General features: G+C 41.6%; 1 protein-coding gene across 10 annotated transcripts in view; it reads right to left on the bottom strand.

Annotated features, from left to right (window-relative positions):
- tns1a (tensin 1a) overlaps positions 1-13,843 on the bottom strand; it is a 58,036-nt gene extending 44,193 nt beyond the window's left edge. For 4 of the 10 annotated variants that reach the window (XM_074664203.1, XM_074664206.1, XM_074664212.1 and 1 more), the window contains exon 1: positions 12,799-13,840. In XM_074664203.1, the coding sequence (XP_074520304.1) occupies positions 12,799-12,894 (96 nt within the window). In that variant the 5' untranslated portion in view covers positions 12,895-13,840. Of the gene's footprint in view, positions 1-8,012; positions 8,109-12,798 lie in introns of those variants that run through there. The other 6 variants (XM_074664204.1, XM_074664209.1, XM_074664205.1 and 3 more) reach the window with 4 other exon arrangements.
- Between the last annotated feature and the right edge of the window lie 12,964 nt (positions 13,844-26,807).

Below are 26,807 nucleotides of genomic sequence, written 5' to 3'. Positions count from 1 at the left end.
GCTAACTGCAGACCTCCATCAGCTCATATTTCTGTTCATTTTCTTCACAGTTTGGTCTTTATAACATCCATAGTAAGAACACCAGAAAATGTTGGTAACACAGTTGATGTACAGTTAATGCGCCCCATGTACAGACAATCATTCTAATGAAGTATTGATGAGGAGGAGCTGAAACATGACACACTTTCTCCAAGGTTCCCACCAAAAAGGAGCAAACTAATGCTGATTTATATATTTTTATATTTACATATTTATCAGCATTTCTCAACCTCTCTGATTCCTTATAGCCCCTTGTCCCTCCTGTTATCTCCTTGTGTTGTTTATTTATTTTTTGTGAATATCTTTTTATTTTATTTTTTTAAATAAAATGTATAATTATTTTTATTTTTTAATAATAATAATAATAATAATAATAATAATAATAATAATAATAATAATAATAATAATAATAATAATAATAATAAAATAATAATAATTATAATAATTATATTTTATTTTATTATTATTTTTTATTATTATCATAGGGTTTTTTAATGGGTAACACTGCTGATGCAGATTTCTCAGATACACTCAAAGTGAATTATTTTATCAAAATTAATTGTTTGAATAGTTTTAAACAACTTTTTTTGCGTTTTAATGATTATTTTGAACGAATAATACTATAAATATGTAATATGATAAACACAAACATCTATTCTAGTGTTAATTTTGAAGAGAAAAACAGCACAAAAACTGCAAATTCCAACACACAATTTGCATTTTTTGCTAAATAAATGATGAAATGAATGAGATATCAGCCAAATGACCCACTGTAAAATTAATAAGTACACCCCATGGATTTGAAATGTACCCCTCATTGTCGGATCACTCTAAAGCAAACATCCATGACTCATATCACTTCATGTGTCTACAATTATCATAACAAGTCCCTCTTCTACCACGACGGACGTCCAACCAGCAGCACTCCAGCTACAAAGGACTCCAGGTGTGATGATGCTCGCTGATGAAAGCCGGTTGTGTAATCCTTTGCTGCGTTGCTTTCCAGCTCATTTTTCTGGGAACTCTCAGAAGCTCCCTGCTCTTTCTTTTTTTTTCCTTCCCTCCATGTGCCGCAGTCAATTTGTCTCAAAGCTCTTACAGAAATGTATTTCTCAGCGTTTTCACCCCCTCCTCTATCTGCCTAAATCTTAATGGCTTTTGTCACAGTGTGGCGCGCTCCCTGAGCTCCTGAGCTCCTGAGAGGAATCTCCAATGGCTGACCTTGGCTGCACAGAGTTGGTGTTACAACAGGTAACGCCAAACAAACAATATGCTGCACATATGCTGATAACTGCTGCAGAAACACTTAATTACCTGCTCTGCCATGCATCTCATTATGGCTTCATGAGCAGGGAGCACTGAGAAAAGCAGGTGAGACCGCAGAGTGGCAGGGATGGACATCTTTTGCAGTGTTGGCCCAGCTGGGATTATAAATAGAGGCTGAAGCACCTCGGTGCTGCTCTTCAGCCCTGATGTTAAAGATGAGCTGGCAGAAAGCCGGTGGCCGGGCCAATCAGACGCCACCGGCTGTGTCACGGGCAGGAGCCATGGTTACCTGGCTGCCACGGCAACTGAGGTCAACATGTGCTGTCAAACAATGATGGATGAGGTGGGATGAAGGGAGAAAGGAGGGAAAACATACAACCTAGTTCACACATACATATATATGAGCACGCTGTGGCCTCATGTGAGTTTTTCTACCACAGAAGTGCAAATGGTTTTTGGACGGCTGCCATGTTAAAAAATTGTCTTTTTATACTCTATACTAGCCACATACACCTGAATAGTCCAGAAAAATGTCTTGTTTCAAGTTATTTAAAGAATTGCGTGAAACAAGTTAAGGTGCATGTGGTGTTGGAAGACTTTTTTTTTTCTTTTACATTGGGTTGACCTGTTGTTGAATGTGTGTAAAATTTATTCTAAAATTTGATCGAATATTTTTGTTTTAAAATTTTTTATTTTTTAGTTTGATATTACATTTTTGTTCCTTTTTTATTGTTTTTTTGGGGGTCTTATTATTATTATTATTATTTTTTGTCTTTTATGTTTGTTTTTTTCTTAATTTTTACTATGGTTTGAATTTATTTTTCTACATTATCCTCTTTTCTGTCTGTTTCTTTTTTTTTGTCTTTTATGATTTTAATTTTAATTTTTAATTTCTATTTTTTTGTTGTTTTGTAGTTTGATTTTATTTTTATTTTTGCACCCTTTTTGTCTGTTTTTTTCTTTTTTGTCTTTTTTTTTATTTTATCATTTCATTTTTATTTTTGCCTATTTTATCTTTTCTTTTCTTTTTTGTATTTTATATCTTTATGTATTCATATATATTTGTATTTTATATTTTGATTTTTTATTATTTGCATTTATTTTTATTTTTTTTCTTTGGTGTATATAATTTTAACTACATAAGAATTCACAAGTGCATTTATTGTTGCTGTTATGTGTCTTGAAAATCTCAATAAAAATAATTTTTAAAAAAGAAAAAAAAAAGTTTTTGGACTGGTTAAATGAAAAGGGCCTCAGCAGCTTAAACAGCAACTAAAGTATGATACATGTGGGCCTCATCAGGGTGTACTACCAGTTTTCCCCACAAACGTGACCAAACTTAAGCAGAAGATAAGAAATAAAATTAAACTACGTTCATCTTTTCAAGGTTATAACACAAAAGCCTCAGACAGCGTCCATCTTTGAGACAAGCTAACTCAGAGAGCTCAAAGAGCTCGTCCTCTGTGTCGTGTTAACAGGAGACTCCCACGAGAGACCAGAGAGAGAAAATGGAAAGAACAGTTGGGGAAATGGACGCAGACGGAGAGAGAAAAAGAGGTATAAAGGGATGGAGTGAGCAGTCTAAGAGCCGGGGATGGGGGGTGGAGGAGAGGAGGTGTTTCTGTTGAGTGTGTATGTACATGTGAGTGTGTGTGTGCGAGCTTATAGACAGCACGCCCAGTAAATCAAGGCTCTGTGCTCCTCTCCCCCAGTTGCACTTAGCTAATGAAAAGCATCACTACGCTACCTCGACCGCGACCCCACTTAGAGCCAAGATGTGGGAGCGGGAGGAAAGCGAAAGCAAGGGTGGGCGGGGTGGGCTGGGCTTTTTGCTGCTGCAGAGGGACGGTGCACAGAGACAAATTAGTCCTGGCGTTTGTAACGGATCACAGAACATGCATGTGCACGCGGGGAGCTTTAATCCTGCACAGAGCCAGAACCAAGCTGGGGCTCCTGAGTCTGAAAGTTCTGGACACACTCCTGCACATTCAGAGATTCATCAGCACAAACTTCCACATGTCCAGCTTCATTCACATGTTAAGGCTGACACGCCTCCTTGGATGTAAACCTCAACATGTGGTTCCATTTAAAGCTCAGTCAGAGGAAAGACGAGGCTTAAAACACCAAGAGGAAATGATGGAGTAAAGATGCTAAACTAGGTGTGTTTTCTTGCGTATTTAAATATCAAAAGCGTGACTACCTGGCTGATAGATGAGGTGAGGAAAGGCAGCGAATGACTCACCCAGACTTGAAAAAAAAAACCCCAGAAAGACACGAAAACCGGCCCAAACGCTGGACGACATGACTCAGTGAAGTCAAGCGTGAGGAAAAAGGCCCCACAGAGAGCAACACACCACGTTAGGAGGAGGAGGAGGAGGAAGGAGTCCTGCCTGGAGATGAAAAAGCAGAGCCACACCTGCTTTCAATTTGCACCAAATTAGAATTCTGTCGGGAACAATGGGTGCCTTTGTGACGGGAGAAAACGTGAACGACGAGGAAGAAGAAAGAAAATGAAAACCAGGGAGATATTTATGATATTCTGATGAGCGTCCAGCGTTGTGTTCTGGAGAGTTTGCAAGAACATCCTGCAGCTTTAAAGTATTCATGAGACTAAATTAGAAGCCAGGTGGAGCTATTTTTATATTTTCGCCCTAGAAATTAAAAGTCTCTCCTTTAAATGTGTAAAAATTGATGTTTAAAGAGCATTTCTGACTCCTCTCCCTGTTTTCTGTAAGAGTCTGCGTCACCCCGCTGTAAGTTCTGCTCCCATTGGCAGTCCCCACTCTTGAGCTAGCTCCAAATGTGTGATCTCAATGCACAGATGGCATATCAAAAGGCTCGAATTAGCACGGAGGCTAAGACGATGTGGGTGAAATTAGAGCATCCGAATCATCAGAAAATCCGAATTCAGACGGTAAAAGCAGAATTTCTACGATTTCAAGCATCAACACCTCAGGTTTCTTCTCCTGTCTACATCTCCACGTCAGGGGAGTATGGATAAGTGTACAAGAGCATAGATATGAGTCCAGCATCTTTTATTTATTGCTCTCAATACAGCCGATCCCTGCGGACTGACACTGTGGGCCGGTTGCCAGATTGTAGTGGATCGCTCCAAGAAGACGTGAGTGTGTGTGAGAGTGTGCGTGTGTGTGTGTGTGAGCTTTCGACTACCTCGCTTCCTGTGAGTGTATGTTATGTCACATGCATGCATCAGATCTACCTCCAAGCGTTTGTGCACGCACAGCTGTAACGCTGTTTGTGCGAGTGTGTGATATGATCAATACCAGGTGCAGACGCAGAGACACAAAGATCAATGGGCTGTGATCATGAAGTCTGGGCTCCTTATGATCATTAGCAAGCTGCTAATGAACTCAAAACGCCATGTTTGCTAATGAGCTGTCCTCTCTAAGGGGGGGGAATACAAACACAGGAAGAAAAAACAGAAAACGGGCTTTTGAAAGATGAACGTCAGCGTTTTCTTATTTCCACAGCTTTATTTTCATCATTGTTACATTCGAGGGCAGAGATCCAGACTCCGGTCTGAGATGCGTGGGCAGTTAGTGCATTCAGTGCCCAGGGGAAGTGTGCTGGAGCTGAGGGCTGTGCCTGCTGCTGGTGGCCTGGAGGCCTGCAGGGAGGCGTCCGGTCACATCGCATATAAATCACCTGGCTGCAGACACACAGAGCATTGTTTAGCCAGAGTGACGGCTACACTGGCTCTCTGAGGACGGTCCTGACTCGCAAAGATATCCAGCAACCGCACACCATGCATGCACAAATGCACTAGATGGGAGAGCTGGGAGGGAGCTGGAGGGAGGTCTCTGGCTGCTTTGGTGGCAGCTGAGCAGCACAGTGTGTCCCTGAGGAGACAGAAAAGTGGGTCTTATGGTGGCTTTATTTCATCCAGAGGTGACAACACTGCAAAAACTGAAATCTTATCAAGGTTTTTTGTTTTAATTTCAGCAGAAAATGTCTTTTTAGACTTAATATGAGCCACATTAGACTGATCAGTCTGGAAAAATGTCTTGTTTCAAGTTATTTAAAGACAAAATGAGGTCTGACTTGCTTGTAACAAGTAAAAAAAAAATGCCAATGGAAGAGAAAAGTTTCTTGTATTAAGACTTTATTCTAGTTTCAAGCAAATTTTCCAGCGAAACTCCCTTTTTAAAAATTATTTTACTTGTAACAAGCAATTCAGACCTAATTTTTATCTTTTGTGTTTTTTATTTTATTTATTTATTTTTTCTTAATTTAATTTAATTTTTCTATTTTATCATTTGATTTTATTTTTCTATTTTGACCTCTTTTGTGTGCTCTTTTTTGTCTTTGTTTTTTTAAATGTATTTATTTATTTTTTATCTTTTTTTTTTTACCTTCAGAGCATATGTTAAATATTTATGTCTTTAAAAAAGGAAAATCAAATCAATAAATTAAATAAATTTAATGTTATCTTAATAATTACTTTTATTATCATATATATTATTATTTTATTTTATTTTTACCTTCAGAGTATAACATATTAAATGTTTATGTGTCTTGAAAATCTCTTTAAAAAAATGAAAAATTAAACTTGATTTTGTTTTTCTGTTTTGCCCCCCTTTTTGTCTGTTTTTTTCATTTCGTTAAAATGTATTATTATTGTTATTATTATTACTATTATATTATTAAAAAGATGAAAAAATAAAACTTTGTAGAAGACACTTACCTGGACCGATAAGTTGAATGTTGTTCATTTCAAGCGTTATAAAAAAAATCCATAAAATAAGACAAAAACACTTGATAAGAATTTAGTTTTTTGCAGTGTATACCCTAAAAAAACATGAATACAGAGAAATTAGCTGAAAAATGACCTTTCTTGTAATACTTTCATCAAACAGTAGCAGTCTGTGAAAGGATAAAAATAGAGCGATACCATTTGGGCAGCGCTTACAGAAAAGGTCACGACCCTAAAAACGACAGACGCTGATGAAGCCACATGAGAGCACTTGACCCTCATTGAGTCCAGTGCTGCATAAACAGCCAATTAACAGGGATTTATACTCATAGAAGAGGACAATCACTTTGTTTTTAAACATATTTTTATATCTCTGATAGATTCTGACTCAGAAATCAGAGAATAAAAGTTTGAGTGATTATCTTAGAGTTCTTTCACTGAACAGGCAATGGAAGCTCATACACACTGGGGAAGAGTGAGTGGGGGGATGTAATAACACAGAGGTGACACACGCAGAGGCGTGGCACGCAGTAACGGTCCAATCAAAGCCTGATTGATTTTCAGAGCTCCCTGGGGATTCTGCTCAGTCAATAAGAGACTCTGTTAGACATCTGAAGACATGATGGATCTACAATACATCTACACTCGTGGAGTTTCAGCTGCCTGGGACTGGATCACAACTTGAAGCAGGCAGAGGAAGGACGCACTCAGTAATCATCAAAAAGCCAGAGGAAACACTTGTCTATACTCTCAAACTAGTGAATATCTGACATAAATCCTGCAGAACTCTGACAGAAGCTGTGTTTAGTGTAAGCTCACAGGTATTGGTCCAGCCTGCATCATGGCTGCATCCGTCCTCTTGTCAAATCAAATATTCTCCCCTCGCGTGTGCAGCTGCTAAATTATTAATCTCATGTATTTGAGGAGCTTTCTTAGAACACGCTTCTCTCACGTCACTCAGCTTCGGCTTCGCCTCCCTCCTCTCTTCACCTCCTCCTCCATTCTTGTCTTTCAGTCATCGATTGGATCGGTGATAACGTCAAGTTTGAAGCCTCGCATTTGGACGACTCGGCGTCTCACTTTGCATACGAACTGCGTGGGAGCTGCTCGCTGCTCCTCCAACCCTGCATCTCTCTTCCCTCGCATCTAAATGGCCTTCTCCTCCACCGCGAGCTGGAAAGTAGGGCAGATGCCTCATTTAACACTTGGGTGCGATGGTTACACACTGTGTATACATTACACAACTACAAAAAGCAATAAATCCACCTACTTCTCCAATAAATGCTGTTTTACACGGCAGAGAGGAGCATTAAAGGCAGGTAATGTGGGATGTTAGCATAGTTGTGTACCTGGATGTATGATTCAGAGGCTGAGGAGGCACTTTGAAGGCCAACGTGCGTCCAACATGCACAGAAAGAAAGAAGTCTTCTTCTTTAAGCGTATTTTCGCTACGTCCGAGGTTGGTTTAGGACCTCGACTTTTACATTCAAAGCTCCCCCCTCCAGGTTCCTGACACACTCACTCAGTCCCAGATAGGAGGAGAAGCAAGCAGCAGCAGATTAAATTATACAGGAGAAACCAGAAATAGCACGAGTGCCGAGGCCGCGTGGACTGGGCGCAGGAACACGCCGATGCAAGTCGCCATAAAACAGTCAAGTGGATTAGAACAGCCCGCATCAGAGGATGGAGATCACTACTGCCCGAGGAAATCACGTGAACTTGACCTCTAGTGACCAAAACATGGGGGATGCAGCTAGGGAAACTTTTTGAATCCTGAATCAAATCTTCAAACACACAAATCTGAAGCAGATATCATCAGAAACATGCAACAGTGCTGCTTCTGTGCTGTAATTTCCAAAGAAAGCATCAACCCTGAAGTGTTCATCTCATAACGCTCACACAAGATGAGGAGAAAAGGAGAAAAACAACCTAAGAAAGCCAGGTTTGAATATCTTGTGATGATTTTTCACCCCCAGCATCTTTTCTTTCTTACCCAGAACATGCAGGAGAGGCAAACCCATGTCCTGGCGCTCCCTGCCAGAGCAGAAGGCAGAGACAGAGACACAGAGGGCATCCTGAAGAGGACAAAAAAAGCCACTCAAGGGCTCTCCACAATCAGGACAGAAATCCACGGTATTCCAAGATATTCCCACTGGCTCTGCCCGGGCTCGGGCGCCGCAGATCCATGCCAGACGTGCGAGGTGCACAGAGGGTGGGGAAGGGAATGCTGCTCTGCTTTCCTCGCTCTGCTGGCCTAAGTCTTCTCTTTCTTTCTTTCCTTTCGCCCACTCACTCCTGCCCTCCCTCTTGAAGTGTGGTAACTTTATTCCACGGAGGAAAACAAGGGGGAGGAGGTGAGTCCTGGCCTTTATTCTCCCCCCTCTGTCCCCCCTCACGCGCTCTGCTCATTGACCACCTCCTTACCTTCCTTGCTCTGCATACCTCACTCCCTCCTTTCCCTCCTCGGCGGAGCATGCTCGCTCATGTCTGCACTAATGTCACTTCAATTTTTCATCGGCAACCTCTTTTCCTGTTTCCAGATCTGCTCTGTCAAAAATATCTGCCGGCTGCATCTGTGACGCAGATGGATGGCTGGACAAACAGAGGGGAAGTCTGCAGGCGTGTGAAGTTTGCATGTGCTGATATTAAAGCTCAAACATGACATGCAAACATGCTAACACATGTGTAAGGAATTGTCCCCTGCATGTGTACATCTATATAAAGCACAGCACTGAATCAACATTATATCAGCAGTGCGGGCACATTACATCACTCCACAGTCAGATCCATAAAGGGCTAAGAGCCAATTCATTTTGAGAAAACACCCTCTATTGATCCCTGCTGCACTCCATCACTTTCCACTGTAACAGTTACCTCAATCCATAGGCTAACCTGACACATAATCTGTGTGTGTGTGTGTGTGTGTGTGTGTGTTGTATTAACATAATATGAGCACACACACAGTGTTGACACATTGAGGAAAAAGCTGGTTTACAGACATGACAGACACCTTCTCCCTGCAGCCAACTGGTCTAAACTGGGTTGCTAGCAGCCTCTAGTGGCCTCCAACCGACCCTCAAACACTCTGCAGATGTTTCACACTTTCAAACTGCACATAATACACCTCATGCATGGGTTAAAAAAAAAGAAGGAGCCACTTGAAAGATACTCTACCACCTGCAAAGAAGCATTGATTTTGGGAGCACTATTGAGAGCGGTGTATTTTCTCCGTACAACATTTTTGCACAGTGAGGTCAGGTTCATATTCCCTTATTCCCAGTGCAACATGCTGGAGCTCAGTGAAAACACACAGGCAGGGAGCCAGGAAGGCACGCGCTGCAGGATTTCAGCTTTTAACACACTCAAGCCAAGTTAGTCAAATATTTTGGTAGTACCCGACCAGAGAAGAAGAAGAGCTCCCTCCTCACGCGCAGGAGAATCCATCACATTAAAGCTTTAATGCTAGAATAACAAAGCATCCATCATGTTGAACGCCGGCCCAGAATACAGCGAGCCATTGAGGGCAGCTGTGAATCTTAGGGCGCGGTTACCTCGGAGTGGAAGGTAAGTTTGGAGCCGGTGATGAATGTAACGTGCAATGAAAGAGGTTTTTTATGCATATGCTGGAGAGGCAATCTAAAGGAGCCATTCACTGGACAGGTTTCCCCATAACCCGCTTCTCTTTTGGCTGTCTGCAGCACGGCCTGATGGGAATTTACTGCCCCAGGGGACATTAGTTAAATGAATAGGGAGGCAAGCAAATACAAAATACAGAGGAGAGGAAAGGAGACGAGAGAAGACAAGGTGAAAGAAAGTAAAGAGAAATTTTAGGGAGGGAGGAAACTCAAACTCAAGAAAGACGAGACAATGAAAGAATAAGAGGGAGGAAAGGAAGGATTCAAGAGAATGAAAAGGAAGGAAAAGGTTGAGTTTAATCAAGAGGAGATAGGAAGTGCAATGAAAAAAGAGGATGCAAGGGACTAAAGGATGCAAAAGCAAACACGACAATAAAAGTGGAATGAAATGCAGAAAGGATGAGAAAAGGAGAGATAAAGTGAAGCAAAAGAAGAGAACAGTGAGAGGAAAAAGAGGGCAGAGATAAGAGGAGGAGACGAGTGGACATGAGGAGTGTAAGAAGGAGATAAGAGGGGAGGAAATCTCATAAAAGATGAGGGTGAAACAAAAGGAAAGCCAGGAGATGAAAGGACACAAGAGGAAAGTCAATGAATTGAGAGCAGTGAGAGTGAAAAGGTATTGGAGGGGAGAGGACAACCCCTCCATGGTACCACAGGAGTGTCTCCATAGTAACACACATGGAGAAAACCTTTACACATCACCCCCCTGCCTTCCTCTACACTTCCTCGTCTCGTTGGAACAGAAAAACCACGTCGAACACGCACAGCGATGCTCCAAGCCCTCTCCCTCTGTTGTAACCCGGCCCCATCATATGGGGACCGTGTGAGCTGCGTTGCCATGGAAACTGAACACCTCACCAGCTAGTCCTCGGAGGGGAAGACACAGAGCCTTTACCTCTCCACTTTCACTTCCCAGTCGGTCACGTGACGGGGCTCGAGTGTTGCAGCTGGAGGAGCAACAGAGTGAATGGATGTCGATGCGAAACGAGGCGGATTGCTTCGGTTTTTGGACGTCCAATCAGAACGCAGGGTGGCTGAACAGCTGTGAAATCTGACACCTGATGTATGCTGATGAATGTGCTCTTCAGGTTGATGCTTAGCTCCAAATTACCAGTTGGCGTGAGTTTGTGCAAGGGATAGGATGGTGACTTGTCCATCGCGCCCTGTAACATCTGGGATAGGCTCCAGCAACCTGCCATGATTGGTTGGAATAAATTGGCAATATCTGGCCAATTAGAGTCCAGGAAGCATGTTTCTCACTGCAGCAAGAAAATACTTCCTCTTTTTGGAGTTTCTTAGAAATAAGTACCTATATCAGCAAAAAAAGACAAAGTAAGGTCTCCAACCTAACTTCGATGATCTCTTTCCCCAAAGTCCCAAATATTCTGACAAAGACTTTCATGAAATAATGGAGGAAGTGAGGATAGACAATGCATGCAGGTATGATGTCCATACTGTCACATGGGAACACTCCTGGGGGCAAATATCTGCCTCTTCCCAAGCATAGTTAAAGGTATGACCAGAGGAAATTGGAAACTGATGCAGAAACCTTCGTTTTCTTACACCAGCAGCTCTCAGAGTGGGTAAAATTCAAACAAAAGGAAATCCTCTTTGTAGATTGAAGAAAAAAGGCCACTGCTGACAGAACAAGTCGAGCAAAAGCTGTGCTGTGACTGAATGAACATAATGGGTTGGGGCTTCATTGTGCAGGGTCGAGGAGATACATAATGAGTGTCTGCAAAGGCAGTAACACACATTTACACACACATACAAGGGAGTGCGACAAGGGGAGTGTGGTGGAATTGAGCGCGGGTGTAGAGATAAGGAGCTGCGGCAGTGGGGTGGGAGGGGGGGCGGCTGCTGGTGCTGGTGGGAGGGTGTTGGGGCTTGTCGAGATGGGCGGCTGCAGCACTGCACGCTACGGCGTCACCACAGGCAAAAAAAACCTTCATCACCAGAGTTTCTTACACCAGTGCTGCTCAAACGGCTGATACGCAACAGAAAGGATGTTTCAGTCAAAAGGAGAGTTACGTCACTGCAACACTCAAGTTTGAAACCTCTTGATTGATAGGTACTTGGAGGGATGCAGCTTTTCATTATGCACAATTAGCAAAGATGTAGGGAGGGGAACGTGCATGTCCCGAGTGGTGCTTTTACTTTGTGCAAATACTCTCACTCGGGGGCAGATCATTTTCAAGAACTGCTGAGGATGCAGCGCATTAAGCTGATTTGGTCAGTGTTTCCTGCCTTGGAGAAAGGTTTCTCGTCGCTTTAGAGATGAGTGTGGCATTCAAAATCAGAGGAGAGGAAAAAATCATGTATGAAAGTGTTTACGCCCCTTGGATCACCTCGGGCACTGTTTCGGGTGTCCTTACACGTGTGGAGGAAAAAGTGCAACAGAGTTTTAACACAGGATTGATTATCTCCCTGCAAAAAGCACGGATTATCACCCAGGGTTTGATAATACTGGCAGAGCGTGCGTTCAGCTGATACCATTCACTGAACTCCGTTTGGCCTCTGCACATGTGCCATACAGTCGGAATATGGCGCAGTGATGAAAGACCCACGAGCCCTTTATCAAAAACGAGCAAACACAGCATGTAAGGGATGGCAGGAGATGAATGGAACAAATCAAGGGTCGGTTTTTTAGCGACGCAAACCCCCAATAATGGTGCATTACAATCCTGCAGTTGTGAAAAGCAAGGTGACCCAACGTATCAGGAGAAACAATCATTTGTTCCAGGAGGATGTTGCGAGTGCGTACCCCAAAAACCCTTCTCCAAGCCCATCCAACGCAGCAGCCTGGAGACCACTTGGAGATGTAACACTGACCTTGAATCAGCACTTAGAGGGACACCAACTGCTTTTCCAAAGGTCCACGACTGGATGCCAAGCTGGTTTTCACAGCTACGTCATTTGGTGGTTTAGGTACGGCCAGGCGAATGCATGGAATGGTTGAGTGGGATGATCGGGAGCAAGGCCATCCCAGATGCATATTTCAAGCAGGGTGACAATTCCAGATGAGGTTTTGGTATTTGGTGACAGAAAAAAGTCTGGTGACTGAGCACTAAAAGATGGCACGTGCAGGAACTGTCCTACAAGTCCACTGAATCCCAGCCCTTCCCCCCTCATGTGAAGTCTTACCTTGTCTCGTTTGGCCCCCCGCAGAGGAAAGAAGCAGGCGAAGAGGAACTTGCCCCAGCTGATGACGGCAGCCAGGCACCAGTTGAGGCGAGCCATGCCTGTGTCTGTCCCGTCTTATCTGCCAGCCTCTTGTCTCCGGGACGGGATAAAAAAGAAAAAAAGCCCGAAACAAGACACCCTCTTTTCCAAGTCCGTGGAGCAGAAAGGGACGGGATCTTCCTTCAAGTCAGACGATGACTGGAGATTTCATTTCCTTTCAGGGCTTTCTGGCAATTTTGGCTACCTGTCTGGATGTGTGTCTGCAATTCCAATTTGTGGGGGGACAAGGGGGGGCACTGTGAAGCTGCTGGCGTCCCACAAATGGACTAGACCTTTGGGTGGTCTGGAGGGACCTGGAGCATCAAGAGCCTAGAACTGCCTCCCTGTCTTTCCCTCCATCTGTCTTTCCCTCCCTTTTGTCTCTCCTGTCTCCACAGCCCCGTCTCGATGAGTCAGTCCTCAAAGTGTGATGAGCACCGTCGGCTGCATAATGCGAAGAGCCCGTCGCTGATCGACGACACTGTTACCCATACACACACACACACTGTCATGCCCACTCTCACTGTCTCTCACACACACACACGTACGCTCGCCTGCAAAAATCGCTGTCCTGGCACATACATCCACAGGCAGAAGAGCCCCCCTCCAGTCACACGGCTCTCCTCCAGGCTCAGGATCCCCGGTGCTTCGCGCTCACACACTCTTCTTACACACACTCTCCCTCTTTCACACTCTGTGCTGCTCTCTCACACATACACACATGCACTGATGCTGCAGCACTTACTCAGCCAGCGCGGGAGGAGGGGAGCAGAAGAGTGAGGAGGGGGGGGAGAAAAGGAGAAATGACTGGGAACAGAACGGTTGGAAGACAGAGGGGAGATGAAAAACAGAGGAGGTTTCTGTTGAGGCTGACAAACCGGGTGTATTCGCTCAGTGTTGATGTTTGAGAATTGCAGAGGAGACAATGACGTGTGTGTGTTTGTGTGTGTGAAGGAAAGAAAGAAGTGCGCATCAAGTAGTGATCCAAGGGAGAGGTGGACTGAAAGACTGAATGGGACTGAAAATGGACGGATGAGGGGACGGAGAGGAGAGGAAGGAGGGGAAATGTCTCACACACCAACATGCGCAATATGCACACACAAATGGACAAGCAGGAGCCGTCACGGCAAGCAGAGGTTGAGATGATTGTAGTGTGTGTGTGTGTGTGGAGAAGTGGGTCGAAGGAGGGAGGAGAGAAAGAAAGGATAGAGGATGACAGAAGAGGAGAGGAGCTGGGTGTTGAATCATTGTGTCTTGGGTGATTATTTCCCTCTCTTTTTGCTCACACACACACACACACACACGACTGCAGGTGGTGCACAGGCTTGTTCACTGTGCTGCAGTCTCTCTACGCTTCAGTGGGAGCACATTTTCACTGCAGAACGCTTTTCTCTGCTACACCCCCCTCCTCCTCCTCCTCCTCCTCTTCCTTTCACCCCCCCTCACCAATCCCCAACCCCTCCCACCCGGCACACCACCGCCACACCAACGCAATCACAACACATCAAAGCAATGAGCGAGGGAGATAAAGTGTAGGGAGAGGATGCTGCTCTGTCAACCAAAGCTAGCTTAGCCTGAGGGGTGGGGGCGGGGGGTTCGGGGGCTGTTTGGGGGAACATTACACAAATTGTTTGGCCAGATGGAAATGCGGCAGCAATAAAAGAAATACAAATCTTTGCATTGACAGAGAACTGCTTCCATCAGAGGCACGTGTCCTATTATCATATAAACTGGAATCTGCCTTCAGCGACAACCATCCATCCACAGGCAGGATGTTCCTGCACGAGCTGAATCTGGTATCAGTGTCGTACTTTTAATCTATTTCACAAAAAGTAAACCCGCGTAGTAAAAACCTAGCGTCACGTATTAAGAGGAAGCATCCACCTGCCAGCTGAGAAGCATATGGTCCTGTCAAAGTTGGAGCTGCAGCAGCAGGGAAGGGACCCCGACACGGACAGAAACCGCCAAACTGCACTGCAAAAAAATGAAATCTTATTAAGTGTTTTTGACTCATTTTCAGGAGAAAATGTCTTTTTAGGCTTAATATGAGCCACATTCACCTGACAGAAAATTTGCTTGAAACTAGAATAATGCCTTAATATAAGCAACTTTTCTCTTATTCCATTGGCAGATTTTTTTTAGCTTGTTGTAAGCAATTAAGATCCCATTTTTGTAACTGAATAGTTAAATTTTTAATTTATTTATGTATTTAATTATTTTTATTATCATTTATTTTATTTTTTATTTTATAGTCTAAATTTTATTTATCTATTTTGCCTCCCTTTTCTATTTTTTTTACATTAATTTATTTTGAATTAATTTATTTTTATTTTTTGTATTTTTTTTGTTTACTACGTGAAAATAAAAAAAAATGCAATTATTGTCTGTTATGTAGCTTGAAAATCTTAAAAAAAAAAACTTGAAACAAGACAGTTTTCTGGACTGTTCAGGTGAATGTGGCTCATATTAAGTCTAAAAAAGACATTTTCTACTTAAAATCAGAAAAAGACACTTGATAAGATTTTATTTGTTGCAGTGTGGTGCAGATTAGAATTTGCAGGCAGTTGCATACAAGGTGAGATAATAACATAAAGGCTTAGGGGTATGCTACAATAAGCTTGCCATAAAAAAGGAAATGGTTTTAGAACTGAGAATTGATGCATGGATCAGAAAAGGAAGAAATATAAGAGAAAGACTGAGGCAGAAGGTGACAGAAAGCATCCTCAATCTATGAGTTCCAGTTCCCTGGAAACAGCCGCCGCGCCCCTGGTCAAACAGCGAGGCCCTTTGGGACATCAGCTGTTTGCAAACATCACAGCATTGATCCAGTGTCAACACACAAAGATGATATTCGACACCACACACAAGCTTTGGACTCATACCCGTAAAACTTGAGCGTCTGTGGATAAAATCAAGAGCGAGGTGATGTTGCCTTTCTATAGAACCAAAACTGGATTTGGAGTCGTAGCTTTTTCACCCCAAGCTTCTTTTGGGAAGCTTTGTCCTAATCTGAAAGGACAGCTTGAGAGAGACCGGAAAGGTGTGGAGGGAGTGGGAGGTGACATGCGCCAAATAACGTCAGGATCAGGACTCAGACTTGATGCAGGTGCAGTGAGGACTGCAGCTTCTGTGCACGATGCACCTTCTCTTCCAAATGCATTAGTATGAAAAATCTAACATGCAACTTTTTACTGAGAGGAAAGAAACAGAAGATCTTTCTCCTCTTTACTTGTTGACACATGTCATGCAGATGATGCTGATGGAAAGCGACAACTTGATAGCGAGGCTTGCTAACTGTCACCAAAACCTGGCAGATATCACGGATGTTTCCCATCCGGCCTGAGAAACAAAACTCTTTGCAACAGCACAAGGCTGCAGGGATAGGAAGCTCAGAGTGTGCATTTTTTATTTCAGGTCAACATTTTAACAATTTAAAGTGTCTTTAAATTGAAGTTACTTTTCTGCAGCAGAGATAAGTGAGCAGCATGTTTTCATGCAGCACAGTTTCCTCCAGCAGCATGTACTGTACATCTCAGTGTGAAACTGGGCTTCTGTCCCAGTCACTTGGCAATACGCTGACCTTTCTCATTAGACATAAGCAACTTGCATAATCACTGCTGACTTCTATTGACTGACCTGTCACACCGCCTATCCGTTTGACTGGAAACCCCAGGAAAAGTGCAGGCTGCCAAAAAAACTTCTCCCTCAATGACTTTCTGCTGTCAACTGCTGCAGGATGAGAATCTATCATTTTTCACCAAGTGCACAAAAACTGGGACTTTGCAATGTTAGCGCTGATTTATCCTCGGATGCCTCGAAGGTTTGCAGGAAACACAAAACCAACAGTTAAACGTCGCCATCCTCTCCTCTTTCCCTCAGTACCATGTCCATATATCAAACGCCGTCTCTCACAGGTGTAATTTTGTTTCAGTATGAATGTTTAATCACCTTTTCCTCCAAGTCCAAGGACTCGACTGCCGCTCTCATCATCAGAGTGAAATCAATTTTTCATCCAATGCAAACAAATTCTAAGCAAATCAAACTCAAGGTAAAGCTTTTCAGGACGAGGACTGTTATAAATGTTTAACACATCCAGAGCATCTTCCTCTAATGAGGTGAACGTGGTTTCTGTGAAGCCATCCTCAGCAGGATACAGCAAAGCTGATTCCCTCTGTATGTAAAGGAAAAGTTTGTGACTTTAAGGAACATTTTGTTCTGTACAAGTTTCAGCTTAGCAACAGGAAGTAGACAGAAACTCATGCCTCTTTTCAAAACTGATGGAGCCAGACAAAAAGTCAAACTTAGCATCCTACTGTGTGTCAGGAAGTCACTGGCCTCAGCCAAGACAGTCAGAAAAGAGCTGAAGGACAATACAGACAGATTTTTATGAAAGAGAATTAGGGCCACTGAATTAAAAATAAAAGTCCAATTTTTTTTTGTTACAAATCAGAGAAAAAAGTCAGAATTCTAGGAGACAGGTCAGAATTTTAACATAAAAGCTACAATTCTGACTTTTTTTCCCCTAAGAATTAGGAGATTAAATTCAGTAATCTGAGATTAAAAGTTAGAATTCTGAGAAAAAAAAGTCCGAATTCTGACTTTTTATCCAGATTTTCTGATTAAAGTTATAATTTTAGGATTCAAGTTAGACTCTGGGCTAATACGCCAAATTATTTTTGTTATATTTTCTTCCGAAAGTTTCAACTCATAATTCTGAGTTTAAGTCAGAATTCTGAAAAAAGGCAAAATTCTGTATTTTAATCCCAGAATTTTATTAAATTTACTTAGAGCTCTGAGTTTAAAGTCAGAATTCTGAGAAACAAAGTCAGAAATCTGTATTTTGATTTCAGAATTTTGATATTAACTCAGACTAACAAGACTAAAGTCATTATTCTGAGATGAAAGTCATAGTTCTGAGATTAAATGCATTATTCTAAGATTAAAATCAGACTACTTAATTTTTTTCAGAACTTTGAGATTAACTTTAATCTCAGAATTCAGAAAAAAATTCTGGGAGACAGGTCAGAATTTTGAGATTTAAGCCAGAATTCCAACTTTTTTTTCTCAGAATTAGGAGACTTAGGTCAGAAATCTGAGATTTAAGTAAAAATTTTGAGAAAAAAAAAAGTCAGAATTCCTTATTAAATGTCAGAATTCTGTTTTTTAACTCACATTTTTTTAATTTAAAGTCATTTTCCTGAAATAAAGTCAGAATACTGTATTTTCATCTCAGAATTTTGATATTTACTTAGAGTTTTAAGATTAAAGTCATCATTCTGAGATTTGAGTTATAGTTCTGGGATTAAAGACATTATTCTAAGATTAAAGTCAGAATTCTCTTTTTTGGTTTAAAAACTCTGAGATTAACTTTAATCTCAGAATTCTAAGAAAAGTCAGTGATATTAAAGTCAGATTTTTTATATTTTTTAAATGTGTGAATTCTAGCTTCAATCTCAGAATTTTGACTTTGTTGTCAGAAAAGATTGTAATAAAACAAATTTTTGGACGTATATTTTTTGGCCCTAATCATCCTCCATAGATTTGGGACACTTTAACGGCCTGGGGCAAATGTTTAGGGCAAGAGTTTATTTTTTAGTGCTGGTAATGTTAGCGTACAGTCTTAAAAAAGAGATATACGTGTCACTACGTCACATGATTGTGCTCGATAACATCCAGCTGCATCAGAAACAAGAGACAAAGGGAGGAGCAGACTTTCTGCACCAGCATCCCATTCACATTCAGAGCACAGAGTGTGCACTGTACTGAGCAGACAGCAGATTAGGTCCCATCACACACCTCATCATTCACTAACACGCAGACTCATCTGCCCTCCATTTCTCTCCAACTCGTCCTTATACCCTCTTTTTTTTCCCCCACGTGTTCCTCCTGTTCTCCTTTCCCTGCGTCCACTAACCTGATGTTGAATCTGAACGCTACTTCCTCACATGGCCAGAGATAATACATCATAACGCATAAAAACGTCAACACCTGGTTGTTTCAGGGGCTCTTCATCTGGGCTAATCCAGGAGAAAGCACTGCAGAGACAGGGGTGACCCTGGTGGCCTGTGATCAATGATCCAGTCTATTAAGAGAAGGAGCTTTGATCAGTAATTCTCAATGACACTGGATCAGCTGTGATCACCATGTGACTCAGTGTTTCAGCTAAACTTGACCTGATTTTGTCTTGATTTGGTGATTTGCTCTGATGTAGTGGATGTGGAGCGTCTCCACCTGGGGAATCCAGCAGGTGACAGGTTCGTCTTTAGCAGCAGCAAATTATTTGCAGGGACATGGGGGAAGCACTTGGATGTGTTTAGAGTGGAGGTCTATGAGCGGTGACACTTCCGGGGCCAGCTGCCAAAGGAAAACTCACTTATCCAGCGGCGTCTCCTCCCCTCCCCCAACAAACAGAGACACACAGAGACACACAGGGACATCCAACCTTTCCTCAAAGGAAGGGATGTAGATGCTGCAAATTTCTTATTTTTTGATGCACGGCTAAATTTTTCTAATCCCACAACCTGAGTTTGTCTTTTTTATTCCCACGACTCCATCCCACATGCCACAAATCTTGACAAACACATCTGATCTGGGTTAGGCCACAGCAAGCAGAAGGTAATCAGCGATGTAAATGGCCCCGATAAGCCGCAATCAGGTATCAGCCAGACGACAGCAGCGCATTGCAACTCGACGGCAGCCGTTATCGTGGTAATCAGCTGCAGTCCGAGGCCAAATTAGAATCGACCCTTTGCCTGTGCGCTCCGCCCTTTAAATCATGTGCAGCTTTCACGTTGTTGAGCCGTGACGAGCGAGGAAGACTGGTGCAGATGTTGTGGAGCTGACAGGGACGAAGGTATGGATGGCAGCTGGGTGTCTTTCTCAATCGCAGGGGGGCTTAAATGCGCCATAAAGCAAACTATCAATGTCATTTTCAATGTGGCTCGTCATTGAAACATCTCCAAAACCTATAAAATCTGATTCCTCGTCCTCTTTCTGGTCATCCTGGGATGTGTGCCGGGAACACACAGCAGCAGGACACAGCATTGTGTCTATTTTCATTTGGAACAAGCTTGGAAAAAGCCTGAGGGGAAGCGATCCGCACCCCCTCCCTTATGTTGGAACATCCAGCTCATAGCTCACGTCCTGCTGCTGATTTGGCTGTTTTCCAGTCGGGTTTGTGGCATGCTTTTAGCCCCGCTAATGTAGCTACCTATGTAGGTTAAAGACCCCCTTGTGGTCGACAAAACCCGGCTGTGTCAGGGGAGACATCTCAAGGTGAACACGGCATTCGCATCATGCACTCCCCCTTTAGAGGTGGCAGTAACAATAAATAGGACAACACATCTCAGCTGTGATTGATTCGCTGGTGTCAGCGCAGGATAAAGAAAACATTTCATCATGTGAAAAGTGTAAAACACTGATTTTTACGAAGGCGAGCTGAAACCCTGAAAGATGGGACCTTCTACTCTTAATCCCCTCTCCTGTCTGCTGTGCTTAGGAATTTTCAGACCCCTTAATTCCCTAAATGAGCCAAGAAATCGATGGGAAGACTCGGAGCCTTTACTCAGTCTAATTATACACATTTATCACCAATCACAGCCAGGGATTTGAACACAGACTGCTGAGACTCTGACAGAATCCAGTTCATCTGCAAAGCAAGACTCAGCAATGTGCAGAGCGGAGGATGAAAAGCATGAAACCAGAAGGGGAGAGACCAAACGTCCTCTGGACAATCACACAACACTAATCTCAGCAATTAGTGAAGAGAGATGAGGATTGAGGTGCATCCAGAGTGAGAGTTTAAAAGGCCTTGAGTTTACGTGTAAAGGACGCTCTGACCATCACTCACACATCAAACTGACATTACATTAACATACCGACACCAAAGTCAGCCCACTGTTAAAGCAAATAAGAACATTCTGGAAATGGAAAGAAAAAGGAACAAGGACAAAAGCCTTCCCACTCGTCAGGCGTTGGAGCAGTTCCCTTTCCTCTAAATCTCCTTATCTCGACTGAGAGGCAGAGAGGAGAGGGGGAAAGGGACAAAAGGGAAAGGACAGAGCAAAGCCGGGAGAGGAGGCGACACGAAGAGAAGGAGAGGAGGGAGGGGGGTCAAATTAACAGAGAGGGGAGGTGGGTGGAGTGAGATTTGGAATAAAAAAGGAGAGTTTGATCAGTTGATGCAGGTTTTTTAGGTTTGTGACATTATTTTTTCATGATTCTTGTTTTGTGTGTTTCCTGTTAGTCTATAGTTTGTGTTTCTTGTAGTTTCTGTTTGTTTCTTGTCATGGGTGAGTCTTCTTAGTGTTTCTGTTCTTTGGATTTATCTTGTCTCTGTCTTTAGTTTCCCTGTGTTTGGTTAATGCCATGTCCACAAGTAGCTGGTGTTTGGTAAACCACAATTTTATACATTTACGAAAGTTGTCCACACGAAACCACAGCTTTAACTTTTTTTTTTTAACATACAATTTTGCAACTCTGCAATGCGACTTTTATCTCAAAATCTGTTTAAAAATCTATTTTAACTTTTCATTTTATTTTATTTTATATTGTATTTTATTATTTTTAATCTGCGTTTTGATTGAATTTTAATTATTTTCTTTTAATATGTTTTCTCTGTAAAGCACTTTGAATTACCTTGATTGATTTTTCTGGAAACTCCGACCAAAGTGAAGATTTTTGAAAATTCCAGTTTCATGGTTCCGTGTAGACCCCAGGAAACAGAGTTTTCGAGTCTCAAACGTCACAGCATACCTCGAGCTGCACTTATAGGCTGATTTGCCCGGTGCGTATGAACGAAACTATTTTAAAGAACTAATGAGGGGAGGATATCTGTTTTTGAAAATACCCAGCTAGGAGTGGACATGGCCTCAGTTAGGGATGCACTGATCCAACTTTTCTGGTCCTGATACTTGGGCTTTGGGTATCGACTGATTGCAATCCTGATCTGATACCAGCGTTCAATAATAAGCTGCATGCTCTACTGTAGGATAAGACCAGTAATGTTTTGGGTGAAGGACAAAAACAAGTACAAATGGAATTACTGAAGTTAATATTTGTTTGAACTATAAGTGTTTAAATGTTAAACAGCAGTTTGGTTTAAAAAATGCTGCAGAATTCAGAGAAATGACTGTTTGATTGTAAAATTTTAGACCCTGTATACTAAACCATAGTTTAGTCTTAGTGTCAAGTTTGGTGGGATTCTTTCCCACCGATACCCGGTATCAAGATCAGATTAGTGCATCTGTAGCCTCAGTCTCCGTGTTTTTAGTTGTAGTTAGTTTAATTTAGTTTAGTAGTGCTTCTGAGCTTTCTTGTGAGTTCTCTGGTGTTTTTGGTTTTGTTTCTTGTGCTAATTGGTTTTGAGTTTTTGGAGTTTTGACTTTTATTTAAATCAAAACCTTTTTTGTTAAATCTGCATTTGGGTCCTCCGCAACTGCCCACCTGGAACTCCATAACCTGCAAAAAGAGTCGGGGTGGGAGAAAAAAATTGTTGTATGGTAGTATTGGGAACAGAAAAGTTAAGGTTTTTTTTATTTTTATTTATTTATTTTTTATAAATTTTCATTTTAGTCTTTGTTTATTAGTTTGTTTGGGAAAAAGTTGAGATGTCAGATCCTCTGCATAAATCTTGTCGTGACTTTTTCTTCTCCAGGTGTAAATAAAAACAGTGATTGGTGTAAATACCTCTGACTTTCTTTTGGTCCTTTTACTAAAAAATAATATCAAGTAAAGAAATTAAGCAAAAAACTTAATTACACAGCTAAGACTGTCAGAAACTGTATAAATTATAACAAATGGCTATAACAAATCTTAAAGACTGACTCATGTGATGTGATTTTTTGGGGGGAAATATAGCTCCTGATAAAATCTGCAGACATCATCATCATTTAACTTTTTCACTTAGTCTGGAGTTAAAAAAGAAATTCAAATTAAATTGCATCTGGATATTAAAACAAAACTTCATCCCAGAACAACACAAGCAAGACTGGAAGTAAACTCACTAAATCAAGCTGTGGCAAACGTCTTGTTCAGTGGATGTGATATGTCGTCCAGATATTGGCGGTGGCGTTCAGAGGGGGAAAAGAAGGAGAAAGACCTCTATTCTCCTTCAATGCCAAAGCAGAGCGAGGCAGTGAGCAATGTGCTTCTCCTGAGGGACTCATGGAAAATGAACCTTCTAAAGGCCCTGAATGTCCAACGGGACCAACTTCAGGCAGCGCTGCCAGATTGTCAGAAAACATCGATGCACACAAACACAAACACACTGGAAGCTGCGGGAAAGCTTCTGAAGGATGGTTTCACCAAATCTCCCTGAATCAATCACAAAGTGGAGGAAGATGAATGATCAAAAAAAAACGTCAAAGGAGAGCTGTGTGTAAACATCATGCATCAAAGCCAGCTGACAACCAGCTGACCAGACCGCTGCTGATGCTTTCCGGTGACAGCTCCTCCACTTGCCTTCGCCTGGCACCAGTGCAGTGTTGCCATGGGAGATGTTTATGTAAGCCATGCCTAATCCTGTTAACTGTTACTGCGGCTGCTGAGCAGCATACGGGTTCGGCAAAGCTGCACTGAAGAAAAAAACGCTTCTATCTTAAGTCTTTCCATTGAGTGCTGAGGTTTGTTTTTTTGATAATTGAAAGAAGAGACTAGAAGGAGATAATTTTCAGCTTTAAATGAGAAAAGAAACTGAAACATCTGAGTGTGAAAAGTGACTTTACACAAATAAATATCATCTCCACATTGATTTACGGGAACGTCATCTTTGTCTTAATCAATACGAGGAGACAAGCCTGAAGTTATGCTAAGCTTAGCAGCATCCTTGTATCCTCATTTCATTTCCTTCACTGTCGCTAAAATGGATCTCCCCCCACCCTGGACAATCTTAGATATCATGCACCATAAACCCCGACCACACCGCCGTATCTTCAACCTTCACACGGCCGTAAAAATATGACCTTAAAACAAATTCAGATGATCACCCGTCAGCGAAAGGGGGAAGCGTTCCTGCTCGTCTGTGGGAAAAGGAATGGGCAAAGGAGAAGTCTGAGCCTAATTATCCTGATTAAAACGCAGAGCGTATGAAGAAGTCGTACAAAAGAGGATTAGACAGACATGAAAGGAGAGAGAAGAAGAAATGGAGGATGGGATGTCGCATGTACGCAGCCTCCCAGGAAAGATCGGACATGAAACCTCTGTATGACAGTCTCCTTGTCTCCTTTCTTCATATTCTTTTGCTCCATTAGCTTTATTGCAGCGTCTTGGTTGAGGAATCAGGGTATTGAAGGTCAACAGTCAGTCAGTCTTTGGGGTTTCCTGAATCTGTTAGCAGGCCCAGGCGGAAGAGACTATTTTGATTTCTATTTGGCTTTTAAGGTAGCAAAACGTTAGCCGACACCTCTCTGCTCTTTCCTGGCTCTCCTCAGCTGCTGTGCCTCTCACTCATTTAACACAGTTTTGTTCTACTCAGCGTATCATCATCACTCTGATGCATCTGCTGATCACAGCACACAGAGGATATTAAAACAGGAGCTCCAGCAGCAGCAGCAGCAGCCAGGGGACCCAACACCGCGGCCTCAACCTAAACCTCCTCTTTCAGTTGCTTGCACAGATTCCTAAAGGTGCTGCAATGTCAATTGTCACTTTTCAGATCATAAATGAGCGGGGTTGTTACTTAACCTCAGAGTCGAGGAGCCAAAACTTCCCAAAGGGAAGGTCACAGTCTGATTTTCTGTGGAGAATTACTCTGACGAGACTATCACGACTTTCGGCACAAGCTGACCTTCAGGGTGAACTCTTAATGCAGGAAAACTAAGAAGAGCTTTCCGCTCATGCATTCATTTGACTTAAAATGTAAAAACTGCAGAAAAGGGGAATACATTTTGACTTGTGCTTCTTGTAGCAACAAATCTGTACGATCATCACTCTGCAATTTTCTGCAATCATCTATACGACGGGCTGGTGAGCACAGCTGCAGACTTGAGGACCTGCATAGCGCTCCTGAAGCTCTCAGGTAATAAAATCACCTTGCTTCAGCAAAGCCAACATTTTCTCATTTGCTGCAAACATGTATGTGGATAAGCAGTTTTCACCGAGAGCAGGAGTAACTGCAGCACAGCAGCTCAGCCATGTAGAACATTTCCAGTGGTAGAGGTTGATGTAACATCAGGTCTACACACACTATGATTCACACTGCGTCCTTTAGCAGCAGTTTAACAGGAAGTATGGAGGAAAAACCATCCACTTTCTCACCTTCCCTCCTACATCATTAAAGGTCAAAGCGTATTTGTCCCTCTTTGGACAACAGCTGCCTGATGTCTGCTTCAAACATGGACATCCTGGCCACGCTGGTGTTTTTTCCAGATGCCAGAAGCCGAGAGCGCAAACAAGGTGTAAAACTTACACCGCGCTCATTAGAGAAGAGACGAAGCAGCAGCTGTCAAACACAATTTTGGTGCCAGCTCAGCAGTCTTACTGATGGGGTGGAAGAGATGAAATAAATGCTGGGCGATGAGACGGTGGGAGGTTGGATCAGAGACAACAGCACGTGTGGGCATGAAGTGAGCACAATATCTCTACCTTTGAATCATCTATAAACAAGGTCTGTGACCTTTCCTTTCATAAGAGCTGTTTTACCTCAGCTCACCTGGATTAAAGTCATTCTGGAGCCACGAAAATCTACTTTACCATTACAATAAAACAAAAAAGTGGATAAAAATCTGTATATTGTAAAAATCTGGTAAGTATATATCTAAAACTAGAATTTTTAGTTTCTTTTGAAATTATGAAATTGTACATGTGCTATCTTAGGTTTTGTATTTCAACTAAATCTGCAACTCTTTTTGAAAATAAATAAATAAATAAATAAATAAATAAATAAATAAATAAATAAATAAATGTATATATATCATTTAAAAAATTGCAAAACTTATTTTAATAAAATTAATTTTAAATGTTTATAAAAAGATAAAAATGTTCAAATTTGTTTTCAAATTCAAAGTATTTCGAAATTTCAAAGGTTGGCAAAAATAAATAGATTAAAAAATGATATTTTAAATGTTTATAAAAAGATAAAAATGTTTGAAATTTTTTTCAAAATTCAAAATATTTCAAAATTTCTAAGGTCGGCAAAAAATAAATAGATTAAAAAAACATTTTTATTTAAATATTAATTCAGATCTAAAAAAAAATTATTTTTTCAAAATTTGCAAAATTAAAAAATGAAATTTAATAAATAAAAAAATTCAAGAAATTTTTAAAAATTAAAACAATTGGCAAACATTTAAAACTAAGAATTTGCAAATATTTGCAAAAACTATTTCATTTTATTTTAAAACTTTGCAATGATTTTAAAATGTTTAAATTTAAAATTCTGCAAACATTTAAAATAATATCTAAATTTATTAAAAAATTAAAAAATTGCATTTAATAATAAATATTGATCATCTGGCTCAACTCACCATTTTTCTGTTGTTTGCATATTTCTTGCTACATATTAAGCATGTATATTAAACATGCACATTGGCATTTAAATGAATCCATCCACACAGAATTAAAATCTGTATTTTAGTCCAGATTTGTCTTTTTGCAGATGTAGTTATCTTACCAGGGTTGTAAAACTTGAGGTTATCCACAGGTGCATGGAAAGTTGGTGGGCTGTTGATGTTGTAGGAGGTGAAGTAGAGCGGTGGCAGGCTATATTGACAGATGTCAATGTCTTTAATCATCGATACGCTCTGTAAGAAAAATAAAAATTCTTTATGAGCCACTGCAAAGGAGTCAAAGAGCCACATGAGGCTCCATCGCAGAGCCTTGATCTAAAGGGATGTTTATGAAGTGTGAGGTTTAGCTTTAATCTTAAAGGAAAACTTTGTCCAAACTCTGTAGGAGCTGCAGAGTGGCTCTAGCTCTGATGGAGGGGATATTTA

The sequence above is a fragment of the Halichoeres trimaculatus genome, unplaced genomic scaffold (genome assembly GCF_033239565.1).
Source record: "Halichoeres trimaculatus isolate MK-OKI-2021-1 unplaced genomic scaffold, fHalTri1.1 fHalTri1_scaffold_24, whole genome shotgun sequence".
NCBI lineage: Eukaryota > Metazoa > Chordata > Actinopteri > Labriformes > Labridae > Halichoeres > Halichoeres trimaculatus.
This window is presented reverse-complemented; position numbering and strand designations above follow the sequence as displayed.